The 23,360-nt window shown below is 42.9% G+C and overlaps 1 protein-coding gene across 6 annotated transcripts in view; it reads left to right on the top strand.

The window, feature by feature from the left end:
- RABL6 (RAB, member RAS oncogene family like 6) overlaps positions 1-23,360 on the top strand; it is a 58,130-nt gene that overhangs the window by 2,944 nt on the left and 31,826 nt on the right. Inside the window, exons 2-8 of one of the 6 annotated variants that reach the window (XM_075170186.1) lie at positions 2,039-2,138; positions 5,030-5,164; positions 10,792-10,839; positions 17,251-17,303; positions 18,877-18,968; positions 19,808-19,948; positions 21,091-21,196. In XM_075170186.1, coding sequence (XP_075026287.1) covers position 2,138; positions 5,030-5,164; positions 10,792-10,839; positions 17,251-17,303; positions 18,877-18,968; positions 19,808-19,948; positions 21,091-21,196 — 576 coding nt within the window. In that variant the 5' untranslated portion in view covers positions 2,039-2,137. The other 5 variants (XM_075170187.1, XM_075170184.1, XM_075170185.1 and 2 more) reach the window with 5 other exon arrangements.

Here is a 23,360-nt window from a genome sequence, read left to right as displayed (position 1 = left end):
GATTGTGTGGTGTTTTAATGGCACTGAGGATTACAAGCACTGGATAGCATGCACCCCTAAGTTGAACCGAAATGATTTGTTTTGATGCTCTCTCCCACTCAGTTAAGTTTTCAAAAGGAGGAGTGTTGCAGGGTGAATCCGTTTAGATTTCTAATGAGAGCAAAGGCTAGTATTAGCCCTCGGCAGCAGTCATTTCCTCTGCATGGGACATCCTATTTCAAAACAAAAGCATTTTCATACTGCATTCCCAGCACACACACTCCTTATTTGCTCTCTTTATCATCTGCACGGAGCTCCTGTGTTTTACATACCGTGGCCCAAATAACACCAGAGTTCCCTGAGCACTGTGGAAGGTACAGAGATGAAAATGATGTGGGTCTGTACCATATATGTTATGGCTCGGATGTTTATGGGAGACCACAGTTCCAAGTATGGGGAACCAGTCTTTGCTTGGGATAGCCTGAACTTGGACCAGCTCTGCTGCATCACCGTTCGGATAGCTGTGCTGGCCCAGGGAGGCCAGAGCAAGTAGGCTCGGTGGAGAAAGAGTGAGGTGAATCTCATTCCTTTGGCAGCAGGGCTTGTTTAAACAAATTACCAGACAAATTACAGAAGGAAGTACCAGCACCAGGTTACTCAAATGTGGAAGTTTATGTAAGGCAATGATGGGCAAACTAGGGTGAAATGAACAGTTGTGGCTGGGTTACACTGACAAGAGGATCCCCTGGGAGTTATCCGTTGATGATCAGTGACAGGAGCAAAAGACATGGAAGTGCTAAAGGTTCAGATCCATCCGTCCTGTTGCCCAGAACATGGTACACCTTCTGCTCTGGGCTTTATTCTTAATGCTGCATCCAGTGTGCACACCACCCGACAAACCCTAACGCTGTGTATGCCTGGAGCCCGGGCTGCTCTCCTCCTGGTGAGCTGCAGGTCTGCCCTGGATGGTCACCAGTGCTGAAATACCAAAGTCAGTAGCTCTAAGAATTCCCCCCAGCCCCTCCCCTTATTACTTTTCTGCCTAAAATGTGCTTTAAAAGACAAAACTTAATACCGTGTATCCTTTTGGTAATCATTATAGTCCTTACTTCTTTTGTGTTGTTTTAGAGTAGTAGTTCCCAGACTCTGGTTGTAGTTTTAAGTATTTTCATTCAGCACTACTCCCAAAAGAAAGGCTTCCCCTCTTTCTGCTGCTTCCCACCTTCTCATGTTCTGCTACTGCTGATGCAGGTGTTTGTGCAACTTGTGGCAAACCTGCTTTGACTGCTGCCTGGCCTGTTCCCCCCGAGAAGTGTGCCTGGGGGAGTCTGCAGATCAGGTGTGCTTCTTTTGGGCAGCAGAACCAGCTTAAAGCATTTGAATTGCAGCCACGTAGTCACAGTCCCAAAGACCTTAATGAGGGCAAGGTTATGACCCTCCGTATGGGGATTGTTAGCAGAGAACTTTGGGCACCTTTGCTGCAGGGTCTGAGATCCTTAGTTGCTGCAGCGTCCTGGAGGAATATGGGCAGAGCTGGGAGCTCCTGATTCCTAGTTCTGAGTTGGTCTGAGATCTACTCTCTGGGCCTGTATCTTCACCGCTCTGCTTCCATTTCCCCATCTGGAGAATGGAAATCCCTCTATTTTTCCTGATGCAGTGACAATATGAATAAAATGATTGGTTTGCTCTATTCCCCATCCCTACCCTTCTTCCCACAGATAATTCTCCTGTCTTTTCTACAAACCCATGGCTGTTTGCAGTAAGTACTGATTTAACTTACAATCAAAATAAGGCAGCAATTGTTACTGTCCTGTAGGTCACAGTACTAACCTCACCCATAATTGCTCGTCCTCTTTCCACATTCAGACACTGCCCAGGCCTGTGATGTACCTGTCTGGCTGTGCCCTGCAGCTCGCTCAGCTCTTCTGTCTTGCAGATGCCTGTCATTGAGTACACCTGCCGCAGCCAAAGTCCCAAATACAGATTTTGTTTTGCTAAAAATTATTTACATCACCTGCCTTCTTCCTGTTCTGTTTTTAAAGACTTTTTCTTTCTTCAGGAAAAAAGTCAGTGAAAACTCATGCACTATGTAGGAGGAAAGAGATCCTAACATGGAGAGTGCTGAAGCTGGAAAGGGCCGTTGGACCTGTTCAAACTGAGTATGTGGTGCCACAAGCACCCTACGTTGATCTAAATGTGAGCTGCTCAGGGGTGGGGGTGATCTCCTTGCCACTCCAGCTGTGCCTCCCCTGTGCTGGTCCTGCTGCTCATGCAGCTGGGCACTTGAGCTAGAGAAGAAAACTGAAAAAGAACAATTTCAGCGTTAGTTTTCAGCTAGTTCAGCTCCTTGATCCAACTCGATGTGTAGCTGCATAAATAATGCTGTTGGCATTAGGAAAGTCCTGGGGGAGGTAAGATTGCCCCTTCTGGGAAGAGCTCACTGTCAAGTCGCCTGGGAGTGATCCTGAACGTGCTCCTTGAGAGCAGCCTAACTATTTAAGGAAGGGTCTATTTGTCCCACTCACTGTTAAGGTCTCTCATGCTGCACTTCGTGGGGGAATATGAATTTTTAAATGGCTCTCTAAGGTAGGCAGTGAGAGCATTTAGAAAGGCTTGGGTTTTAAAGGCGACAAATGGAATCTCATTCTGCCTATGCCATGGACTTGCTGTATTAATTAAGAAAAATCAAAGGAATCCTCCATTGATTATTTCACTATCTGTAAGTAGGAAACAGAATCACACGCAGAGTGACAGGAAATGCAGAAAACGGTTTGTTGTCTCTGCAGAAATGCTCTGGGACCTGTAAGTGAAGTCAGCCTATAAATACTATGCTCATTTTTGTTTTTATTATCCTTTTGCTATTTTAATAAGTAACTTTGTAAAAGAATAAACAACAGTACCTCTCAGTGTACAACAACAAAAGCACAGTGGAACTGCAGCACAAAATTTCACCAGACAAAACTCTTCCACAGACTTTGCATATGTTGTCTGTTTTACCTTAAAGTTTACCTCTTAAACTTTTCTCTGAAATGCCTGCAATAACTCCTGATTTACAACAGAAGGCAGCCTTCAGTCTGAGATTTCCTTGCCCAAATGATGATGCATAACCTAATGCTAATCACCTGAATCTGCCATTAGATGTCTCTAAGTAGCCCATTTTCTAGGGGATGATAGCTCCTATTCAAAACACAAGCATAAAAATTCTGTTGAAGTCAGCTTATGTTTCCCAATAGCCTTGTGGTTGCCACTTAAAACAAGGATGGTATTAAAAAAAAAAAAAATCCTATAATGTAACAGAAAATTTAGAAAACACTGCGTACTGTTTTCAGAAAGAACAAGGTAACATTAGGGTAGACTCTGGAAAGTTCGTGGTATTAATTGCTTCAGAAGTGACTTTGCCCGGTTGTGTACAGTTTATGATATTTTGGACACTCCCTTGGGAGGGTTTGAGCGAGTTTCTCCATTGACTGACTTTCCTTGCCGCGGATACAAGCACATGTGCACAAGCACAGGCAGGTGGTGGTGGATTGCCTCAGCTGCTGGGTGTCAGGCCAGTCGGTGGAAGTGGAGCTGTTGTGCCTTTACCCAAGACTGCAGTTTCTGAGAATGCCGTTGCCGAGTGCCATCAGTACACCCGCACCTAAAACCAGCTAAGGGCTGGCTCCTGTGGTAGAGACCGTCCCTCTGACACACAGAGGACCCACAGAGATTCAGTTTCTCTTGGTTTTATTTCACTGTTATTTAAGTGAGTTTATTTCCCCAAAGGGGCATGCTTGTTTTGGTTCAGTTTAGCTTGTTTCTAATGCATGTAAGATAGACTGGTTTTGATTTAATTTGAATCAAACTGTGGCCATCAAAAGAGGCAGTTTGGTGAATTTATCAGGGGCAGTTTAAGATAGACCCCTGTGAACGTGAACTACCTTGCCCCTTGTCCCTGCCAAAGATTGCGTCCTCACCTGAGACCATCTGGGCTGTGAGCTGGAGCCGCTGAAGAGCAATACAGAGTCTTGTTCTGCTTCCCCTGGAAAAGGGGATGCTGCCCCAGTGCAAGAAAGTTGGGGATAGCTGAGACCGATGACAGCTTAACGCTGTGGTGATGTTCACCAGAAGCTGCCTCTTGGCTCTCCCAACACCACCCCAGAAGAACGGTTTCACCAGTGCCGGGGTTCAGAGTCACACCCCTGTGGGATGTGGGGAGCACCTCCTAACGCAGGACCCTGCCAAATCGGGTCAGCTGAGAACTGGTCCTTGAGCTTTCAGTGAGCAACCGGGTCTAGGAAGCGAGTAGGAGGGCAGACCTTATCACTCTCTACCTGAAAGGAGGTTGTAGCGAGGTGGGGGTCGGTCTCTTCTCCCAAGTAACTAGCGATAGGAGAAGAGGAAGCGGCCTCAAGTTGTGCCAGGGGAGGTTTAGGTTGGATATTAGGAAAAATTTCTTCACTAAAAGGGTTGTCAAGCTGGAACAGGCTGCCCAGGGAAGTGGTTGAGTCACCATCCCTGGAGGTACTTAAAAGACGTGTAGATGAGGCGCTTAGGAACATGGTTTAGTGGTGGACTTGGCAGTGTTAGGTTAACAGTCGGACTCGATGATCTTAAAAGTCCTTTCCAACCTAAATGATTCTGTGATTCTTTTCTCAAGGAATGAGAAGTGTTTAGGGAGAAATGGAATGATAGAGGAGGTAATTGAAGGAGAAGCCTGGCATAAAAGGCTAGCAGAGGAATAGGGTATGGCAGAGTGGGAGTAAGGGCTGGGTAGAGGTAGAGAAGGCAGGAGGATGGAAGGAGCAGAGACTTAGCCGGCTGAAGTTGTGCAGATTCTGAAGATTCAATCTTGATGTTGGCTCTTTCTGCTGAGCTAGTGTGAATAGCTGAATAGACACTAATTTTAATGACTGAGGCTCATGTTTTTTAACAAACCCCATCATGCCTATGTGATATGGGACAACTAATTACATCTGAATAATGCTTGCAAAAAGTTAACATGCTTTTCACAGCATTCTTCGATTTGTTTTTAATCAACTTTATTTGTCTGCTTGCTCTTTTTCCCCAGTGAAAATTGTCATCCGAGGGGACAGAAACACTGGGAAAACCACACTCTGGCACCGACTGCAGGGAAAGAAATTTATTGAGGAATATATTCCAACTCAGGAGATCCAAGTCACCAGCATCCACTGGAATTATAAAAGTAAGATGGAAGAGGGCGGAGGGAGTGACAGTCATGGGACAGTGCCCTGGGGGTAGAAATTCCACTGCAGCCTCGTTTGCTTCTTTCTTCTATGTCTGCTTGGGAGATAAAGTGGTCTCTCATCACTCTTGTTATTTTAATTTATTATTCACGGTTTCTCAGTCATGTTTTTAATAACTTTACTCAGGAACTATATAAGTGCTAAAGGATTGGTCTTTGGAAGCTGCAATTCAAGGGAAATGTTTAATAGGTGATCCAAAAGATTTGAAATATTTGTGGTATGCTTGACTTATTAATGAAAACAGGTTTATTATGGAAATCTGTTTCTGAGGCTAACCCTGCTTTTGGTGTTACTGTGTTGTACAGAAGTGAATAGCATGGTGCAAACTAGTTTTTTACTGATTAAAATATAAAGAGCATCCTGTAACTGGTGGAGGTGATGTTTTAAAAATGATTGTAGTATTAACTCTAGGCTGACTTACTGAAGCACAGAAGTATCTTATCAGTAGCTTTTTTTAAGTGCTTGTTTGAATCTGAGAGATGCGGTGTGAATTTTTTTTTATTTTCCCCACCTGCTCTGACAGTATCAAGTGGCTGTGAAAGCCATGGATCTCACCTGGAGAAGACACTGCAGGCATGGAAATTGCATTAAGCTGTGATTCAACAGTGCATTAAGTCCAGCTTTCAGGTTCCTTGTCAAAAATGCCACAGCCTTGTGTGGTGACCTACTGATTCAGTATGAACTTGCTCTGTAAGACTGATTTTGGTTTAAAAAAAAAAAAGGTCAGCAGTTAGTTTGTCATTATCAGATATTGTCCATCTGCACCACCCTGACCTTTTGTTGAATCAGGTACGCTCTGTCTCCTCGCAGCTGGGAAAAAACCCCGTGCAGTTTGGGTAAACACCAAATTGGGTACTTTGTCTAATTCACCGGTCAAATTTGTATTGCTAGATGATATCATGATGCCCAAGTCTCGTGATAATGATCACAGAGCCAGTCAGCCCTGGCACAGTGCTGTCTCAATCTCTGTTGTCTTTATAGGCTTCAGCCCAAGGAGAGCGAGCAGATACTGCTGTTGTTGGTTCACAGGGAGCTGGTAACCAGAGTTCTGGAGACTCTCGTGTCCCCAAGCAGGCTTCCTTGAGTCACCCCTCTCTTGACAAAGGTTGAAAAGGTTTATAAGGATGGATGGTTGTGATTTGCCTTGGATGTGGGAGAGAAACAGGTCATCCTTGCTCAGTGCAACTAGCGGTTTTCTCTCATTCAGGATCTGATGTTGAGCTAAGCCTGATGTCACAGGTTTTCAGGTTCTTTCACAGGGACTCTCCATATGACCGTGATGCAAAGGTGTGCCTGTTAGCTTCTACATTTCTTCATGAAGTATCTTTCTTTTGGGTACCCTCTTCCTGATGTTCTGCCTACCAACCCGCCCAAGGCATCAACAGATCTGCCGTGTTCATGCAGCGGTGTTCCCCATCTGCAGCAAAACCTCTGGCATGTTGTATTTTAGCTGTGGCATCCTTCTCCCACACTCCTCTTCTCAGAATATCAGCACGTCGGTTATTGATGTGTGAACATAGAGCTTACAAGCTGTTGGATGGTGGAAACTATCTCCAAAATCAAACTTGAATGCTTCAGCATGAACAGACTTAGATCAGAGTAAGAAATGAAATACCTTTTTCTTAGATATCCAAGTCTAAAGAGTGCACTCAATGTTAATTGTGCTTTTCTGCAGTATCATAGGTAAAAACTTCAGTTTCCTCTCCAATCAGAGTAGGTAGTACAAGTGCTGTTTGTAAATACAGCCTGGAAGTCTGGCATTTGATTTCATACCGAATTGTTTTTCTATACATGAACAGGTATACAAAATGCATGTATACGGGTTTTTGTATACAAGCAAAAAGGTGTTTGGAGACTGTTGCACGTATAGAAAAATCCAGTCATCTTGCGTGTTTCTGCATATTTTAGGGACTGTATGTTCTTTTACTGAGTTGAGGCTTAGGTACTGGCTTTTTCAACATGGATGCAATCCTGGGGTAGAAAACAGCTACACGTGAGGCTGGCTTTTGCTGTATGTTGGTAACCACAGGTGTATTTGTTATTTCTAGTGCTTAGTTCCAACATTTGTAAGATACGTTTCTGTAGAGCTTGCTGGTTAGAGTTGACAGCCATGTGTACACATGGGGATGGACTTTTCTCAAGGTGAAGTGTTGCCAAGCTAGTCTAAATATCTGGAAGGCTATACATGAAATTGTGCCTTTGATTTGTGTTTCTTTTACATTGTAAAACGCTGTACTATTTTCTTAGTAATAATTTCCAGCAGTATAGGCAATTCTCCGTTGACCCTCTTAAAACTTGTTTTAAAAAATAACCCCCTTTTTTAAAAACACTATAAGGTATGTTTCCTGCTGTGAAAACTTTCCATCCAAGATGGGTGATGTGGGCACTCTGAGAAAATTGGCCCAGATCTAATTACCACCCTGTTGGCTGAGTTAATCTGTAGAGGAAAAACAAACTTTGTTTTTCCTGTGATCATGCTCTCAAGCTACCTTGAATAAACATTATGAGGTAGCTGGCAGCAAATATTTATGGATGTTAATTAAATCACTGTCAAATATTGAGGGATTCTTACATTGCCTGGTATTAGAAGATTTACATTTTAGTTGTGGAACATACCACCTTGTCATATCTTCAGAAATTTTATACTGGAGGAATTAATAAAAGGAGGGGAATTTGAGTTATATCTTCCTACTCAGAATGAACAAAATTACTTTTCTGTGCCAATTGTCTCTGTAATGGATAATTGTAATTTTTGTGGCCAGGTAAGGAGTTACCATTCCTGACCCTAATGTACGCTTTTTTAGATTATACTAGTCACTAATTTTATTCTCTGTTTGGCAGTCTCAGAAAGGAAGTCTGAAATAAAAATTGGCAAATACTTTTGTTCAGATACTCTGAATGGTTTATAGCTGGGTGTGAGGAATGGCAGAGCTGCTTTGCTCTGTAGGATTTGTGATGCAAAGCATATGAAGTGAATCATGTAATTGCATGAGAGTAAATATGTCTGAGGGCCTGTAAATTCCTGGTGATGAACCCACCCATAAAGCAATGATTCTTATTTTTAAATGAGCTTTCTTGCAATTGGAGTCTTCTCACACCTCTCCACTGTTTTCTGAGAAAGCAATGTCGTAGTGTGCCACAGGCTACCGAGTACTTAGCCAAATAGCCACTGAGTACAGATCTTTGGAGTGGTTTGATCCATGGTTTATGCTAATCCAAGTTAGAGTTAAAAGGATGAATTGGCACTCTTTTTGCTGTGACACACCTTGCAAAGTCGTTAAGGTGAATGTTGCTGTGTATAAGTCATAGCAAAGCCAACGCAGCAGCACTAAAGTAGTTATCCTCTTGTGTGTTCAGGATAATCAGGAATGAAGCTGGTGATGAACAGGAAGAACTTACTGGCTATGAGCTAGCAGGAGCACTGGTGCTAACAGGAAAAAAAAAACGTGGAAAAATGGTTTTCTTGGATCTTGTGCAGTCAGCTTCTTTGTAAAATTCTGTGTTTGCCCTCAGATAAAAGGGTGTAGAGCAGGTCTTTCTGGGTCAAACTGTTCAACTCCTCAGCTATCTGGGAGTGCTGCTGCTCAGCAGGATGTCAGTACTGCAGAAATTACTCAGCAGGAGAACAAATCTTAACTGAGGGTGCATTTCGTGTTAGGGTGAGGAGGAGGAGATCTCTGGAGCTCGGGAGCAAAGTCCCAGTGCTAGGTACCAGGTCACCTCCTAGGAGAGCACGGCACGTCACACCAAGGGCTTGCTTTTCTGAAATGGGGTTCCAGCTTCTCCGTGGAAGCCTCTTGTTTATGCGTATATGCTGCTTCACATGGCGCTGCTGGAAAGAACGAGCAGCCTTCTGGGCTCTGCCTGTGTCCCTGCAAAGTTTGCCATCTGAGAAGGGAAAACATCTCCTGTCCTTTTGCAGAAAGTCTTGGCTGTTGAAAGGTGCCAGGATTGACTTTGCTGGTCTGTCCGTCCCCTTGTCCTTCAGGGACAGCCGCAGCACTGCCAGTGCCAGCTGCAAGGTATGAATTTGGGGGCAGACCTCCACTAGCTGATCTGTGTCCCAGTACCTGCAGGGTCACGGCGCACCCTGAACAGGCCACCGACTCAAGCAGCCCATGTCACAGGGAGAGCACCCTGCTGTGCCAGTGCCTGGGTACCAGTAGCCGGCCGTACAGCTGGGTGCCAGGCGAGTGAGTGATGGGGGGTGGCTGGACTTTAGCCGTACCTGGCTTGATGGTCTGTAGAAATATTCAGGGACAGAATTAATTTGGGGAGTGTAGTGGTTCGAGCAGAGGTTTTAGGGCTACAGGCTGCTGTACGCCTGTTGTGTTTTCAGTCCCATTGGAGCCTGTGATGCAGCAGCTGGGCGGAGCATGGGCAAGTCTCCTGTTTGTCCTGTGCCCCACTGCCCTGCTGGCAAAGTGGATGATAAGCGGGAGTCGCTATGAGGAAAAACAGAGGCTGATTTTGCTTCATGCAAAATGTAAAAAAGGATCTTTCTCCAGAAGCAGAGAATCAAAGTTTTCCTTTATTCATAATCTGTCTTTACAATATTTTGAAACATCTAACTTAACAACAGTGAATTCTGTAGAGGAAATGTTTCCTGGCTTGACAGTGATGCTTAGCTAAATTCTCATGCCATCCTATGAGATTATTTTCTATTCTGAGACATTATCCTTCTATTCCATTGCTTTATGTTCAGAGCTGCTTCAAGTACAAGCTTTTGCTTTGTAGCCTATAGCATTTCCAAAAAGTAACTGTTTCATGGAACAACTTCATGAAGATCGGACTGCTTATTTGGATTCCATAGAAACATCTAACCAAAGCTGCCATCCCTCGTGCCATCTGAAAGTTAAGCTGGTAGCTGTCAGTACCAGCAGTAGTATCTCTGTAGTTAGAATTCCGGTTGTCTTGTTCAGATTTTAGCAACTCAAATATATATTGCTGCTTATAATTTATTGATGCTGCAACTCATTAAGAGGCAAAATTGCTAGTAATATCTTATTTTTCACAAAATGCGACTTGAAATTTGCAGAGAGAATGGATTTCTGTAGCAGCAGGGCTGTCTGCACTGTTTGTCATGTTTACATAAAGATGCTATTAGTAAGGTTGATCTTCCCTAAATGTGTATATTCCTTTTCTTCAGTTGTGCACTTTGCTTATAGACCAGACTTTATTCTCCAAATTAAATTTATATCTTTTTTGAAAGAATATGGAAACCTCTGTGTGATATGAAAAGAATCTACACCAAATATTTATAACATGCTTCAAATCTGACATAAAACATCAAGGAAATCTAGCTTATCAGTTATGTGACTAAGAGTATTTAAGAAGTTCTTTAGATAGCACAGTCTTGGTGTACAACTTGGACCTTCAACAGCAGGCCGCCTTCTTGTTATGTTTGGGTTTTCTTTTAACTCACTCAAGAATTACTTTTCTTTTGACATTCATCTCCTATTTTGACAATGTTGGCTTTGGGTTAGGCTCTCTGTGGTGAGCGCTGAGTGTTGGTCATTTTACTGAAACTCTCTTCTAACACTTTGTGTTCTTATTGTGCTTTTAGCCACTGACGATATTGTTAAAGTTGAAGTCTGGGATGTAGTTGACAAAGGTAAGATTTATAACTTCCTTTCTAATGGAGATTCTTCATTGTTCTTTCTCAATTTTAATTAAAAACTTACATGGAATTCAGAATATATGCTTACTTCTACTTTAGAAAAACATCTGTACTTATTTTTTTCAAGTGCATGGATGTTACTTTCTGAAAAAAATATGGAAAGGGGGGTGGAGTCTCCTATGCTAGAGCCCATTACTTAGAATCTGAACTTCAGATCAAACCCAATGTTCAGAAGCAGTTGTTTCATGTGCTCCGTGACAGATGAAGTAGCCTGCTGCTTAGTGTGTTCAGATTCTCTGAACTTCATAATAAACTTCATCTTTTCCCCTTTATAGTTTTATATATGTTTAGACAGCTACCGAGTTCTTTGTTCTGTTTATAAAGGTTCTTGCTGAGCTCTTTTTGTAAAGGAATGCTATTGTTAAATTGATAAAATGTTATCTGCAGTAAATAATGTATGCAGGAGGGAAGGATAAAAGAGAAGCCAATTACTTAAATTCACTTAGGACAGAAAATGCAATATATTTAATCCGAAAACTTTTCTAAATGCTTAGCCAAGAAAAGTATTATAATGTATAAATACATTTCCATTAGTTTTCAATTTTTGTCAGAGTATAAAGTTCTATTTTATAAAGAATAAAAACAACCCCCAAAACCATATGTGAAGACGCAATCTGGATGCAGTGCAAATCTGGATGCAGTGGAATCTGTTGCTAGAAGGGGTTGGGGTTCAGGTGTAAATCTTAACAGCCCATTCTGTAGCTCCAAATGCAGATATTGTTTGGCTTTTAAGAGGCATTTTGTACCAGCCAGGCACCTGGTTTAAAGTGCAAGTGTGGTCAGGAAAGCAGCTCTACAAGTGAGCATCTCTTGCTCTGTGGATTGTGCTCCTTGTTTGTGTGTTTCTGTCGGTCAAATCTGTTGACCACAGTCATTGAAACTTAAACTTTTATGGTTTGGCTGCTGCTACCTTTCCTGCAGCCTTAGCTAGAATCTGTGCTGGCACGCATTCCTCGCAGAACTGTATCCAAGGTGCACTACCTCTGTTGTACCACCTGTGCAACTTACACATGCGTTAACACTGAAAAATAAGAAGATAAATACAATAGGGAGTGGGAAAGGGAGAAATTTAATTTTTCGTGTTAGCTAAATTGTATTTAAAATAGTAAAAAAGAAAAGGTAATCAAAGATAGCAGCTCTAGTTCAGATGCATAATGGAGCCTTTAGGTTAAACTTGAGCCAGTAACTTTAAATGAAAATCCTGGGTGCTTTATCTTTTTATTCTTTTAAAACCCAGTTTTCACAGTGTAGACAAAACCTTACTTAGGTCAGAGTTAATGCTGAAGTCAATCTGATTACAGTTTGGCTTTCAGATCCTGGGATGACATGTGCAGGGCTGGAATCTGAGCAAAACATCTGTTTTCTCGCCGCCTTGCAACTTTGGTATGAATAGATAGACAGTTAATTTGGGAATCATGTGGTTCCAGCATTTATTTCTGTGAATAGCTTCTCTGAGCAGAATCATCTTCTCAACTAGAGACTTGTCATTTTTTTGGCAAAATGGATCGGATTTGATATGTGCAGATGTTGACAACAGCTCTTCTGATACTGCCTTCATTTCTGGCAGTGGAGCGTGTGTCAGAAATCTCTTCTCTCCACTTTATATTCTTTTGAAATAAAACTCATTCTGTTAAGATCCCTACTTGTGGACCACAGATACATATTTTTATGTAATCAAATGGACTTAATCAATGCAGTGTAAAAATTCAGATCATCATGACGTAACAAAATCTAATCCTTTCCTATTGCCATAGCATTGCAGATTCTTGACAGTACAGTACAACTTTAGGAAAATGTACAAATTAACCATTAAGAGCTTGCTCATATGTAACTTTCATCTTAATGTTACCTCATGACATTATTGTTCTTCCTTCTGTATGCTTAGGACACAAATTCCTCTTCCGTGATGCTTTTGGTGAGAGCGACACTAATCTAGACTGTAGACTTTTAGTAGTGAAGTATCCAGTGCTGCTGCAGCATAGTGGTGCCAAGACCTGATCCTCCTTTTTTTCCTTGCCTACCAGATCCTGGCTAATGTGCATATTTAGAGTTGTGCAGAATGCTGCATTTATCAGGCTGGATTTGAAACTGGCAAAAAATACACGTTCTGAACATGCATTTCAACATACATTGTTTTCCAGGCTAAATTTTTTTGCCAGTGTTTCCCCATTTTGGAAGAATTGTTCCTTGTTAGAAAAAGTTAAGAAACCTCTATTTAAATTAAGATGTTTGAAAATGTTTTGAAAACTTGATGGGGGATATAGCTAGACTGTCTAAAAGATGTATCCATAAACCGCACTCTTCAACTTTAGTCTTGTAAAGCAGCTTCGGCCTCTTCTCTGCTATGCAGTGCTGCCATTCTTCATGCCTCGGTGTGAATGTGCGCAGGAGAATTCGGGGAAACTTAATAAATTGCACCCTGAAAAACTTCATGTACATTTTTGCACTGAAGTTAAACGTGGGTTTACTAAGTGGTGTTTCTCCTCATACTTACCAGCAGCGTGCCTCCCTGTCCTTCGGCACTGCGCTTTGATTTTTCCTTCCAGACTGTTTTAGGAATGCAGGAAGCAGCTCTGTTGGCCCTGCCTGGCTCGTGCCTTGGTGTCATTTGTTTAGCATATAGATGTTAATTTGGAAGTGTGGGGAAATTTGCTGTGAAATCTTAAAACCTGTGAGGTTGGTTAGTGTGCTGAAGCAGAGGGAAATGGCAACCGCTGTACTGTGCTGCTCCTCTTACCTTTTTCCTCGCTCTTTGGGATGTCTTTTTTTTTTAATGTGCAGACTCACTGGAGTGTGGACTTCCCTGCAGCCTGCTGTGTTTTTCTTGGGCCTGCTCAGAGAGCGGGCTCATTTGTGTAATGATGCCATTTGTTAAAATCTTAACAAGTAGAGCTTGCCCCCAGCTATGGATTGTATTGAATTGTGTATGGTGTGTGTGGTGAATACCATCTCCTTTGCTGCCCTTGGAACTAATAGAACATAGGAAAGATATCTCTCAGCAAAAGTCACAGTCCTGACTCATCTTTCTGGCTTTGCAGCACGTTGTGTAACTACTGCAGGTCACAAAGCTGTAACAGATCCTGAATGCAAAGAAGCTGCTTGAATGCAGGTGATTCAAGAACAGTTCTGATCTGTCTTGTAACTTCTGCTAGTTTGGTTCCTGCATCTTTTCCCATACACTAACTGAAGGGATCAAATAATATTTTTTTCTGTTGCCCCCAAAATAGCATAAACTCTTTCCCTCATATTGGAGATTCCTTTCCTCTCCCTGTCCCTTCACCCCTCTCCCTCCCAGAAGTGTGCTGCAAGAAGGAGGAAAGATCAGAATTAGTATTTCTGTTATTTTCAGATGTCGTAAGTTAGATAACACTGGGGATGCAAATATTCTAGACGTGTCTTTTTGAATGCTGAACAGAAGCATCTCCCTCGCACTGTGGACAGCATTTATTGGCCAGCTGTACTGAATCCTTGTTATCCTGCCACAAAACTGATGGTACATAGAGGTGCAGAGGCTCTCAGGTGCTGGCCACGAACTCAGTCTTCTGGTGTTCAGTAAGAACTGTTCTGTAGACTTCGGGGCACTGCTGCAAGTTATTTAGTTTCAGTGTTGCTATTACACGTGTAAATAAGGAGGAGGCATCGTTCTAGATACAGAAGCTGAGCAATTGCAGCATGAAGACCCTTGCTTTCTAATTGAGGCTCCTAGATTACACGTCAGTGTAACCTTAAATGCAGGACCTTGTTCATATAACAACACAGTATTCATTGTGCGCTTGCCTTTACAGGCTGAACTGCATCTTTTCACTACATACATCTTGTCTTTATCTGGCTCATCCTGCAGTTTTGGTTCCAAAAATAGACACTGTGTATGAATATGTACACACATGCGCTTTTCAGCTCTGTCACTCCTTTATAGATGACCTCCTTTACAGCAGTGATGAGCATCATGTAAGAATATTACTCATTCCTTTTGATACACACATAAAGCCATAAGCAGGGAAAGGCGTGCGAGTCTTATGTTCAGCCTCAAAGCATTGGTTGTAAATGTGTCCGGGTTAGACACCTGCATTGCTCAGGACGAGAGGACCTATGAAGTGTATTTGTGGTTGCTTGGGCTTCTGTTTCAATACCTAGAAATTCAGGTCATGCCAAACATAATTTAGCAGTAACTGCAGAAATAGTGATGTTTTGACATTCAGAGAAGCCACACAAATGCCACTGACTTGAAATGAATTTAATTGAAGTGGGAAAAGACATGCACGTCCTAGACATCCCACACCTTCAGTTGTGCTGGGAAAAATCAGAGCCCATACTTGGATCCTCCAGGGAAACACATTGCATGAATGGGGAAGGATCAGGATTAATATTTCTGCTACTTTCAGATGTCAAAAGTAAGATGACACGAGGGGGGCAAATATTTTGCAGTGGTGCAGAGAAGCACCCACCAGACACACTGTCAGGATGTAGGGATTGGAGTCTCCTGCAGCAAAGAATTAAACACTTTGTTTCACATGCAGCATCTGCAGAACCATGAATTTTAGAAGTAGTCACTCCGTGTTAATCAGCGGAGTCGAATGGTTGGTGGAGGCTATTTTGGTCCCCAGTATTGCAGAGTCAATGGGAGGTTTTTTTGCGGGTGCCTCCGAGCTGCCAACACGTTCTGTTGTCAGTTACACAGGGAATTTCTAGAAATTATGAGAAGGAATTCCAAGTGTCTGCCATTATAATTTAGTTAACTCATCATTATTTAGACTAGGAAAATACGGAACAAAGTTAATTCAGAAGTACAGTTCTTAATTGCTGTCAGTAACATCTGGACGATACTTGGTATCTGTAAAACATAACTCCAGATCTTGCAGGGTTATTCATTGTGCAGTGCTTATCATTTGATAAAACTCTGGAAACTGCTGTACATAGAGTTTAAACAATACCTGGGGGGTGAGGACAGATTTTTTCATGGTATGTCCACACTAAACTTCTTTGGCAGTAGGTGAAAGAAGATGTCCTCGCTCTTACATGTTGAGACTCCTGGCAATCCTTAGTGCTGAGTGTCTGCACCAGAAAATCATGTTAGCCGATTGCCGCTCTGCTAATCGTAGGTACAGATACACGGTGTCTTCTCCTCTGTCTGCTGTGGTTGCAGGCGTTAAGATTTGGAAATATGATTACAGTGTAACTGATGTAATGCAAAATTTTCAGGGAGCCTGAGGTTTAAAAACACCGACTCCTTTTCTGGGGATGCTGAGTCAAATGCCAGTGGTACTTTAAAATGTCAGTTTGTGAACTTATACAGTGCTTATTGAGCTGTAAGAAAAGGGAGAAGTCTCAGGGGGTCTGGCCTTTTAAGCAAGGGCTGCATTTTAGCACGTGCCTTAGAGGAAGCAGATTAGTTGGAGAGAAATCTGTAGATGCCTCCAGATGGGATTGTGGCTGTGGCACTGCAGGGTAGGACTCTGTAGTGATTTTCTAGTGTCTTTTCCAAGTGTTTAGCCTGTTGCCTCTTGCACTCTCCTGTAAGCTTAATCAGAGTTTTACCTGTCCTCTAGCTTATTTTTGTGTGCGTGTCTCTAGAGCGTGTGGCTTTGGATGATGCCTCTGGAGGATTTCCTTTCTGCGCCTTCGCTGGTGATGACCAGACCTGACCCTCTGGCTCTGGCCTTTCATGCACGTGTAGGCTGTCTCTCCTCTATTTCTCCACAGCCCCCTTGCCACAGTTAATTTGATTTTGCTTGGATTTCCCCTTGTATAAGTCCTGTCTGTCTTTTGGCTGGTAAATTCTCATAGTCTCCTGCTACCCCTTTTTTTTTGGTCACAAGTCAGGCCAAAGCACCCAATGGGCTCTTTATTTACAAGACTGCTTGCTTCGGGTCAGTGATTTAGCACAGCAACATCATACCATCCATCTCTCAGGAAGGCTGCAGATGTAGTTGTGCAGTTCAGTCGTAGCAGCCCCACGATCTTTTGCTTCTTCAACACTAGCGCAACAAAAAGTGCAACAAAGCAGCTTCCCTTTGTGGTCAGGGAGTGCACCAAACCCTGTATCATTCAGTCATTGTGACTTTATGCTGCGAAGAGCATGGTTTAAGCTGCCCCAGACTTTTTTCCTCTTTGTCTTTGAATTAGATTAGCTGGTATTCTTGAACAGTGTAGCTGGTGTTCTTCAGCAAAGCATGCCTGTCCCACCCCTCCTCATTCCCCATGCTTATAGTAGAAGTTGGATCTGCTGTAAAGTCATGTTCAAATGCTGGGGTCGTGCCCAGACCCATCCTGGGGTTCTCTGCCCAGTGTAATGCATTTGTGTTTTTTTGTTTTTTTGTTTTTTTTTTTTTTACAATTCTTTTTAAGGAAAATGCAAAAAACGAGGAGATGGTTTGAAACTGGAAAATGACCCTCAGGAGGTGAGTCACCTTGAATGCAGATGTCTGCCTCTTAGCGGGAGGCCTCTAGTCCACCTTTGGTCCATGGAGAGTAAGTTCTGTATTTGTTTCTGCTTTAAGGCTGGCCTGGCAGGTGGATGAGGGGCAATGTGATCCCTGATGCTCTTCACTCTTTTGCCCGTGCATTTTATCCTTGTTCGTGCCCTCACTACAACTTTCCTGTTGTTCTCCATTCTGTCTTTTGGGAATGACTGCACCCCAGATGTTTACTCGGTAGCTTTGTACCTGTCTGCACATGGGCAGTGGCAGGAAGTCGTTTTGTAATGGACTTCTTGTGGGACCTGAAGAAGTCACTTGGTGCCATGCTCTCTGGCTACTCCTTAAAACTGGGCTAATAATTACCTTTTAACACCCTTTGAAATATAGAGGAGGAAGGGGCAATAGAAGTGCTACCTAGCGTGTAAAAGTAAACAGAGTGGCTTCCTCAAGGCTCTTGCACGAATGTGTCTCCTTTGGATCTTCTGCTGTAGAACAAAGTGCTGTATGGGAGACCATACTACCACATTCCCCAGACCACATTTGGGCTGCCAGTGAACTTCCATGGCATTTCTTTCAAAAGATGTGTGATTTTATCCTCGGGAAAAATTCAGTTTAAAGGCACTTGATCCCATGATCTCTGCTGCAGCTCTTAAAGAGCTTTATTGCTCATGTTCACATGTCAATGCCCTTCGGGGCTCAGTGCCCGGACGGTCTTCTGGTGCTCGCTCAATAACCGCTTTGTTGAAATTGATGGGAAAGGCAGCATCACTGATATGCAGAGAGCTGAGCACTCGGTTCTGGGGATGGGTCAGGGCAGTGAAGAGTTACCTGTTGCACTAGGGTGCCAGTCCTGCTCAATCTGTGCGGTCAGATTAGGGGAATTTTCTTTAAAACTATTCTCCTATGGGAAAAAGCCTCTATGAGAACAGGTATGACAGCTGCTTTTTCCTTTGCAAACGTGGGTGCATTTTCCACTCCTGGGAAATGAGTGAGAATTGTTCCATAGGCACCAAATTGCAACAGGAGCCTTGGAGGTTGAGTTGTGACCAGTACTGTACTTTGCAGTGTGCAGAGTCGAAATGATGAAAAACAGATCAGGTACTAATAAATACTTTCAGCCCTGCACAGGAGAAACTCTGTAGAAACTACATCCTGGCTTTATGCACCAGAAGTGTTAGAAGTACAGTCAATATTTGGGTCGGCAAAGAGGTGGAATGGGAGCTGTGTCCTCTGTCCTCCATCCTGTAGCTTATATGGAGTTATCCTGTCAACATAGGATTTGGGGGGAAAGAGGAGGGGGTGGGGTTTAGCATTTGCTGTCAGACATGTTTTTTTCAGAGACTGTCAGGTGCTTCACATCCTCCTCCTGTGGGCAATGGAAGCAGTGAACCACAGGTATCTTGCTTAAATAATGATGATGTGAAATCCAGGGGTACTTCTTATAGTGGCTGTCACTTCAGAAAATTTGCCTGTTCAGCACTTTATCAGTTGTGTTCTGTAGAAGCCTGAAGTTGAGTCAAGTTATTTACTGCTTCTTTTGCCTTTATTTCTTCAGGCAGAGTCAGAAATGGCTCTGGATGCCGAGTTCCTGGATGTCTATAAAAACTGCAATGGCGTAGTGATGATGTTTGACATCACCAAACAGTGGTAAGACATCTTCAGTGGCATGCACCACGTGATTCTCATTTTTTTAGTAAAAACAAATGACTTGTAGACCTCTTGATTCCCAGACAGACTCTGGAGCTGATAACCAGCCTAATGAGTTGAAGCAAGCTTGTATCCCTTAAAATAATAGCTTTATCTTCTGACATGTCTTTTAATATACTCCTCTCCTGGGCTTGTTTCGAACAAGCAGTCTCCCTGTGGGCTTGTGTACTGCAGTTTCTGATATACTGCTGTCTGAGGCTTGATAATTAGTGCTATCACAGGGGCAAAGCATGCTGGGCGTGTTACAAACCCGTGCTCTACAGAGCACAAGGGAAAGCAGAATGCTAGTGAGAAATTCCCAGGAAGACTGGGTTTAGTAAGGATTATTTAGAGGCCCTAGGCTGCATTAATGTACAGGAATAATGAACTGTTCATTTTGCACATCTACTGAGGAGGGTGAGTTCCTGCCTTATGTTTAAGCTTGTGTTTACAGGTTTCGTATGGGTCAGTGAGCCCATTGACAGCTGAAGGGAGGGAATCCTTTTTTTCTGCTGACCCCATACAGTTTTGTAGGACTAAGGGAAATATTGCTGTAGGAGATGCGAGGTTGCTGGTGGAAGTGGATTATTGAACTCGTCAAATTGTTTTTGAGTAAAGAGTGATACAAACATATTTACAGTTAATGTATTTCTCTGAAAGGGGCAAAGAAGCCACAGTCCTGTAAGGATTTTGGAAAAAAATTTCTTACTTTGGTTTTTTTTCTGAGATTTGTGCATGAAACTGATCACAGAATGACGTTTCCCACTCATCTGCCTGTATCTCTCTCTCCTATGGTGAAGGACATTTAACTATATTCTGAGGGAGCTTCCTAAAGTGCCGACTCATGTTCCAGTGTGCGTGCTTGGGAATTATCGAGACATGGGGGAGCACCGGGTCATTCTGCCTGGCGATGTGCGGGACCTCATTGACAATCTAAACAGGTAAGATGGCACCGCGGTCACCAGGCAGGGGAGCAGACCTCGGCTGCTCTCTGTCATCAACCGTAGATAACTGTATTGCTGCCGTGTTTCAGATGTACATCACGTTCATTCTTGGACCCTGTGCCTAGCTTTTGGACTTTTGTAGCTCTGAGTGTCTCACACAGCAGCTTCAGTTTACACGATGGGCTCTTTTTCCTTTAATCTAGGGGCCTGTACTGGGCAGATGGTTAGCTATATTCCTGGAAACAGTGAGTGCCTGCCAGCATGTGTCTTTCAGAAGTACTTTTCCCAAGAAGTCATCTTCTTTCTGGATAGTCCTCGTGTGAAAGAATCCTCTCCCTGCAGCACAATTGTTCTCTACTGCAAATAGTTCTGCTACAAGGGAGCCAGCTAGTGCAGCTGTCTTCCTTGCTCTTCCTCTGAGAGCATCCCCGCACAGCATTTACTGGGCAAAGCCAAGTCTTACGACTCCCTTGCCAGCCAGGCAAGATTTTCCCTTACGCAGAGATATGAGGCTCTCTGTTATTTAGTATAAAGCATTATTTGTTGTTTAGGATTTGATAGATTGTACCTTTTTGTGTGGTTTTATGTTTTTAAGGCATTTTTTCATTTTCCTAGTCTCTTATTTGGTTGTGCCTGTGTTAGGCACACAGAAATGGTATCAGTTTTAAGGCTTGATTCCGTAATGTAATCATTTCTTTACAAGGTCATCTCTATATGTGACTTAGCTGAGTTTAATGCCCACTGTTGATGCTTGTGACTTAATGTAGGTCTGTTTGTGGTTTTAAAACAAAACCTTCACGGAGAAATGAACAGCTTGTACAGCTGTGAAACCCCCAGTGTAGTGAACCAATGGCCCAGTGTCTTGGCATAGTATTTCTTAGTCTGGCAGCCCCATGACACTGCAACACAACAGCAGCTGCGTTCTGCCACCCTTCAGGAGGAACAAAGTGTGAATTTTGTCTGTAAACAAAATAACAAGTCCCTAGCAGAATGACCTGCTAGCCCACATTGGGGGTTGAGGAGCTGGCTTGTAAATGAGGATTGTTCATGTTATGTAGTTCAGGAAGTGCCTCTTCTGTGTGTGTGCGGTCCTCGTCCTTTGTACAGTTTTCTTCTCTCTCTTTATCTGGTTGAGACAGGCCTCCTGGCTCCTCATATTTTCGCTATGCTGAGTCTTCCATGAAGAACAGCTTTGGCCTCAAGTACCTGCACAAGTTCTTCAACATCCCTTTCTTGCAGCTGCAGGTAAGACAGAGGGTATTTCCCTGATGTGCGGGGCGGGTGGGACAGATTTCATTTTCTCTGTCTCTAAGGCAGGAATTTGGTATTTGGGGTTTCTTTTGTTGTTAAGGGATCCTGAGTAGATTTTTGTTTTCATAAGAGTTGTTAACAAAATTATGTTAGTACGTTGGTGCCTGTGACTTAAACACGTCTCTGCTTGCGAGAGGACTCCTCTCTGCCATGTTCGCAAATGCTTACCTCTGGAGAAAGACTCCAAGGTGATGAATAACACTGGCAAGAAAATTGCATCCAGTGGTGTAGTTACCATGTAAAAACTGCTACATATGCACATTTGTTAAACTTTGTATTTAAATTCTGTTCAATTAAAACTCAGATAAGAAGGGATTTGGTCGTGAACTGAACAGTTCAGGGACAACTGTTTGCTGAAGATCTTTGCCCTAGCAGTAACTGATCTGCTTGGATCATATGCGCATAGATCCAAGTCTCCTATTTCCTTCATACTTGAGGCTTCTTGGGTGGATTGAGTGGGAAGGCAAAGGCTGAATAAGCACAGAAGCGTGGAATTCTCAGCTGTGGTCCTTTAGAAGAGGACCTTGTGGCGTGGTCCTTTGGGATCAACATCATACGCTTTCTGGGGGTACATATGATGTTGTATCATTGTTCTCTTTTGGATGGAAAAAAACAGGCAGTTGATCTTGAATATCTTTCACCAGGAATTGAAATGTCTGTGTGTATTTTTATACAAATAATCCCCACTGAAATGCTAGTTCAGAAGAAGCTCGGATATGTTAATGGATGTTACCACGTCCTCAGGCTGCAGAGCAGAAAGAACAAGGATAAGAAAATTGAATGTGAAAAAAACAGTGAAAAAAGTCGAAGAATAAATTTTTGAGGAGGAAGTTGTAGAAATCTGAGATATAAACCCAACTTGCTGCTCAGTGGAGAAGACTGGAATCTACCAGCATGGTTAAATGGTTGGTTAAATGTTTGATTTTATAACCTTGGCTCCTGTGGTAAAGTGATGTCTTGTGGAAACCACGCAGAATAATTAGTTCCCAGGTTACTTTTGTCGGTTTTGCAGACCTCTCCTTTTTTTCTCAAATAGATGTTGATAAGAGACACAGACATTAGCACAGCCTTCCTGCCAGATTTGTTTCTGAAAGCTGCTCATAATGATACTATTAATAATCAGTATATGCGATGATTTTCCTAGCCATAGTTATGAGCAGGAAATACCGAAGCATTTGTAGTAGCGGGTTTGCTTGGAAGCAGCTTTAGGATGCAAGTCTTAGGGGACTTTTCATTTAAATGTGCTGTGTATAAGTAAGCATGATCTATTAATTCGAGACTGAAGGCAATTAGGACACTTAAATGAGGTAGTTGGTGCCAAAGCCAGAGAACTTCTTGGCCAAATCTTGGTCTTCAGGGAAATAGGAAAAATAAATCTGTTATAACCTTTATCTGTTTGGAGAGTCCAGTGATGGTTGCTTAGGAGAGGTGAGGGAGATGGGGTGACCAGCCGACATTTGCTCTCCTGTTTAGTGGGCTCGGGGTAGCACTGGGGGAAGTCCAAAATGTGCGGGTGCCACATAATTAGACTCCCAAATCCTGTGTTTTTCATGGAATGTAATTAAATAATTCAACGCTGCAGAAACAAACCTGAAAAGACTTCTCATTACAGTTTAGTTCCCAAAATGTGCAAGGGGAGATTTGGGTGGGCACGTGTAAACCATGCTTGTAAATATGTTTGCTCTGTTCTTTGTACCTCGACACAGAAGGTGGCAGTTGAGGAGGTTGTCCTATGCCTGTCATTCAAAAAGACAGTGATCAGACCATAGCTGCCTGGCTTTTCCTTTAAAACAGCAATGCCAAAACTAATTCCTGCAGTTCTCTGCTCGTACAGGGATTGCAGATGGGTGCTTCTCTGTGCATTCTGAAAAAAATCACAGCATAGGATCCAATGTGGAGATGGCTTGTTTCATTTCCCTCCGGTGCTCAGGAGATCCCTGGCCTTGCCATTCTGTGCCAAGGCAAGTGACACTGCAAATCTGGAGGCTTTTGGTTGCTTCCCCCAGGTTTTGGGGCTTTACTTGATGTCAAACTTCAGCCAAGATGTGCTGCGCTTAGTTTTTCCAGCGCCGCCTGCATTTCTGCCACAGGTTTATTA

The sequence above is a fragment of the Calonectris borealis genome, chromosome 21, assembly GCF_964195595.1.
Source record: "Calonectris borealis chromosome 21, bCalBor7.hap1.2, whole genome shotgun sequence".
NCBI lineage: Eukaryota > Metazoa > Chordata > Aves > Procellariiformes > Procellariidae > Calonectris > Calonectris borealis.
This window is presented reverse-complemented; position numbering and strand designations above follow the sequence as displayed.